The sequence below is a fragment of the Asparagus officinalis genome, chromosome 8, assembly GCF_001876935.1.
Source record: "Asparagus officinalis chromosome 8, Aspof.V1, whole genome shotgun sequence".
Lineage (NCBI taxonomy): Eukaryota > Viridiplantae > Streptophyta > Magnoliopsida > Asparagales > Asparagaceae > Asparagus > Asparagus officinalis.
Window position 1 is genome coordinate 2,529,183 of NC_033801.1, and position 3,612 is coordinate 2,532,794.

At 36.0% G+C, this 3,612-nt stretch overlaps 1 protein-coding gene across 1 annotated transcript in view; it reads right to left on the reverse strand.

Annotated features, from left to right (window-relative positions):
* LOC109819433 (stomatin-like protein 2, mitochondrial) overlaps positions 734–3,612 on the reverse strand; it is a 7,979-nt gene continuing 5,100 nt past the window's right edge. Inside the window, exons 9-11 of the mRNA XM_020385159.1 lie at positions 1,863–1,954; positions 1,574–1,633; positions 734–1,463 (exon numbers count right to left, since the gene is read on the reverse strand). Of these exons, the coding sequence (XP_020240748.1) occupies positions 1,152–1,463; positions 1,574–1,633; positions 1,863–1,954 (464 nt within the window). The 3' untranslated portion in view covers positions 734–1,151. The remainder of the gene's footprint in view (positions 1,464–1,573; positions 1,634–1,862; positions 1,955–3,612) is intronic.

A 3,612-nucleotide genomic window follows, 5' to 3' on the forward strand; every position in this document is an offset into this window, starting at 1 on the left:
TTTCACCCACCCACTCACCCCACCAAGATTCAGATCTACAATTCGCCACAACTCCGCCACCCCCGCCGACCAAGCCCATATGTCTAGAGAACTAGTCATGAACAATAAGGAAAGAAAAGGACGGAGGGTCGATTACTCGAGTCTAATAAATGGGACGCAAGTTCTCGCTTGCTAGGACTGAGTCATGTCCATGGACTCCATCCCATGCAATCGTCGTGGTGATACCCACCATGATACATCCATCATCATGGCCTTCCGAAAGGAAGCGTCTCTGCATCGCGCATATGCCACGTAACATGGAAAAGGGTTATTTGCACATAATACCCTGATCTTGTCGTATCACGATGCGTTGCTTATTATCACTTTTAAGTTTAATAGAGGTAAATTGACCCTCCCTTTTCGGAACTAAAAATCAGGGTATATTTGCACCGTTAATAAATCAACAGGGATGCTACAACATATGGACATCTGCATATACACGCAGAGTCAACCCGTAATAAGTGGCACAGCATACGCTTGATGCTACATGGGTTCTATTTGCAAATAACACAAATTAATTACGAATGTCGCAGTCGTCTCTAAAACAAAACATAACTTTCTGCAGAAGCCATCAAATTACTTACCGTCACAAATGGCCAGAAACGAAACTTCCGCAGATGTTTTGAACCAAGACAGAATGGCCGCATACCCAAAATTATACTTTCGTATCTGATCACTTCAGATAAAGCGAACATAGCAAGCGATCAATCAGCTTATACAAAGATTAATCTGTAAAGCTGAACAAAGATGGTTTCAGAAGCAACTCATTTTGAAGCTGTTTCAGATATGTCTTCGAAAGATAGAAAAAAAACTCAAATTTAAAGAACAGAAAATACAGAATTCATCTCAGATTATAGAACGAGGCTTAAAAAGGGCTGAGATATGGGTGAATGTAGCCTCAGACGTTTAACAAGGGAAGCCAAACGTGAAAGAATCTCTATGAATGCTTCATCTTCTTAACAACTGAAGCATATAAAAATGTCAAAAATCTTTCAAGTCCCCTTGAGACAAATGCAGTACGCATTCTTGCAAGTCTGGTATGATCAAATTTTCGGGAAAATGAATGTGTACTACCTTTCTGTAAGTGTACATGCAAGTTGGATCTACTTTTGTTACTTTTCTTGACTCTGGAGAGAAAACACTTTTACATTTGGATCAGAACTAACACTCGAGTCAGATAATATCTCAGAGTCCGGAACTTCAAGCTCTTCCTGTCGATCCAGATCACCAACTTTAGTTGGAGACTCAAGTTCTTTCAGACGTTCGGAAGCATTAGTTTTGTTATTATTGCCCAACGCTGATTGAGGATTTGCACTAGGGCCACCAAAAGACATGTTGCCACTGAGCGTCCTAAATATGGATAGAGCCTGAGCTATAATGGAAGAAGAATTTTCAGAACCACTCGGTAGCAATAGTGTAGTTCCCTGCAACAACCACAAGAAGGACATCAGAGAGAGAGAGAGAAAAAGAAATCAGACAATACAAATACCATAGAGTAAAAAGACCCCAGCAATTTAAATGCTAGTTGCCTCACCTCTTTAGCAATGTGTCCAAATGCTTTGATGTATTCCTGAGCAACGGTCAAACTTGCTGCCTGCAAATAAAAATATAGTTGTATAACGATAAGCACATCTTGCTAGAATGTAAGGTGGTAGATTTTGTGCTTGAAGTAGTTCGTGGATACTTTTCAAGATGGTACAAATTAACGGTAAATATATTACTGCTGAGATTTCAAGGAAAAGCACAAAGGGTTATATCTACTATTTTCTCTCTAAAGGTACAGGATCACAGAAGGCTACGAAGAGACATGAAGTTTTTGTTACCTCAGAACCTCCATTTGTTTTCATGGCCTCAGACAATTTTTTTAGTCCTTCTGCAGTTGCTTGTGACTTTTCAAGGATGGCTTTTGCCTCTCCTGATAGGATACAACAAAAAAAAAAAAAAGAAGAAGAAGGAAAGATCGATAATAGAGTACTCACTAATGAAATCTTTACACATAACATAAGACTGACAATATTATAAGGATAGATATGAAAGGATAGGAATATAATCATTAATAATTGCAAAGGTACAATTCTTGAGGAAGTTCAAGGACATTTTTTAACTTGGTGTATGCTGAGTTGAAGTAAACTCCCTTTTTTGCAAAGTTGGACATTGAAAACAACACAAAGCCCATTCATATGCTCACGTTTCATGCCTACTAATTTTCTGTCACATGATCGTCTATGAAATCTAGCAACCAGATCAATTTTTCATCCTATTTGCTCACTCGCTCTTAAAAAATAACAAGCAACTTAATCTCTTTAAGAAGTACACATACAAGTCCTTCCTTAAAAAGGATTTTAACAATGCAAAAAAACACCAAAATACACCCTAGGCAAGCTCGTGGTCAACTATGCATACGTCAGACAGAAAAGATACCATTTTTAGACAAGAGTATTCAGTAATTAGCTAATCCATTAGAGGCATCCTTATCCTTTCATCTCTTAAACAATTTCCTTTCCATATCCCTGTCTGGTGACTGGTGAACCACAAAAAAAAAAGAGAGGAAAGAAAGAAAAAGAAGAGAGAAAAAACCCACTGACTGCATTAATGCTCTTTTGAGTAAGGGCAGATGAATATTGCGTACACAGGTATCAGCTAACATGAATTTTTATGCCAATTTAATTGTAAGCATATCATGGAGAAAATACTTTTACGGTTTTACCGATTGTTTCATTACGTTGTGTGTTGTATTATTATTCCGTGTCAGTCAGAATATGAAATATTTATAATGAGTTTATATATCCCTCTAACTAACTTTATTGGCAATAATGTTCACTGAGTTACGAGCTAATCTAATCTTGAATAGACACAATTCCCTATATGCTACCGCTTGTGCAGTGATCGCACTGGCAACTGTTGGCCTTCTTGTTTTGATGATGATTTACAAACAATTTACATCTAATATTATTTGTCTAGTGTTTGTGTCTTATATTTATTCTAGGCAAACAATATGTTGGAGGATGGATGGAATTGCGCATTCACGATCATATCCAATGGAGGTTGGCGGAATTGTGGAGTGAAGCCTACGCAATTCAAAGTTAAAGATTCAAGTTAAATCTTCATCCGCAAGTATACCAAGATAGAGCTTCGTTGAAGATCACAAGCTTGGGTAAATTTAGTTTTAGGTCTTATATTATGTGTGTTAGTACTTTAAGCTCAATCATAACAAATATATATTCATATTCATACTCATATGTTTCATAATATGTGTATTTTGATAAAATACTATATTCATTGTTTATAGACTTCATAACAATAGTTTACATCTTTCTTCAAGTCTATAAAATCATTTTGTATTGTTTCAAAACATGGTTAAGCTAAAATGTCAAAACTCATATGTTCACATTTTCATGTTTTGGACTATTTTACAAAATGATGATATTTTTTATTTGGGAGGTCCTTTTTAAAAACCAATTTTTGTAACATGTTTATTATCATGTCTACAATCATTTTCCAAAGTTTTATATTTTTCTGAATTTATTTGATATTTTTAAACAGGGTTTCAAAATCATCAAACTACTTCTAAAC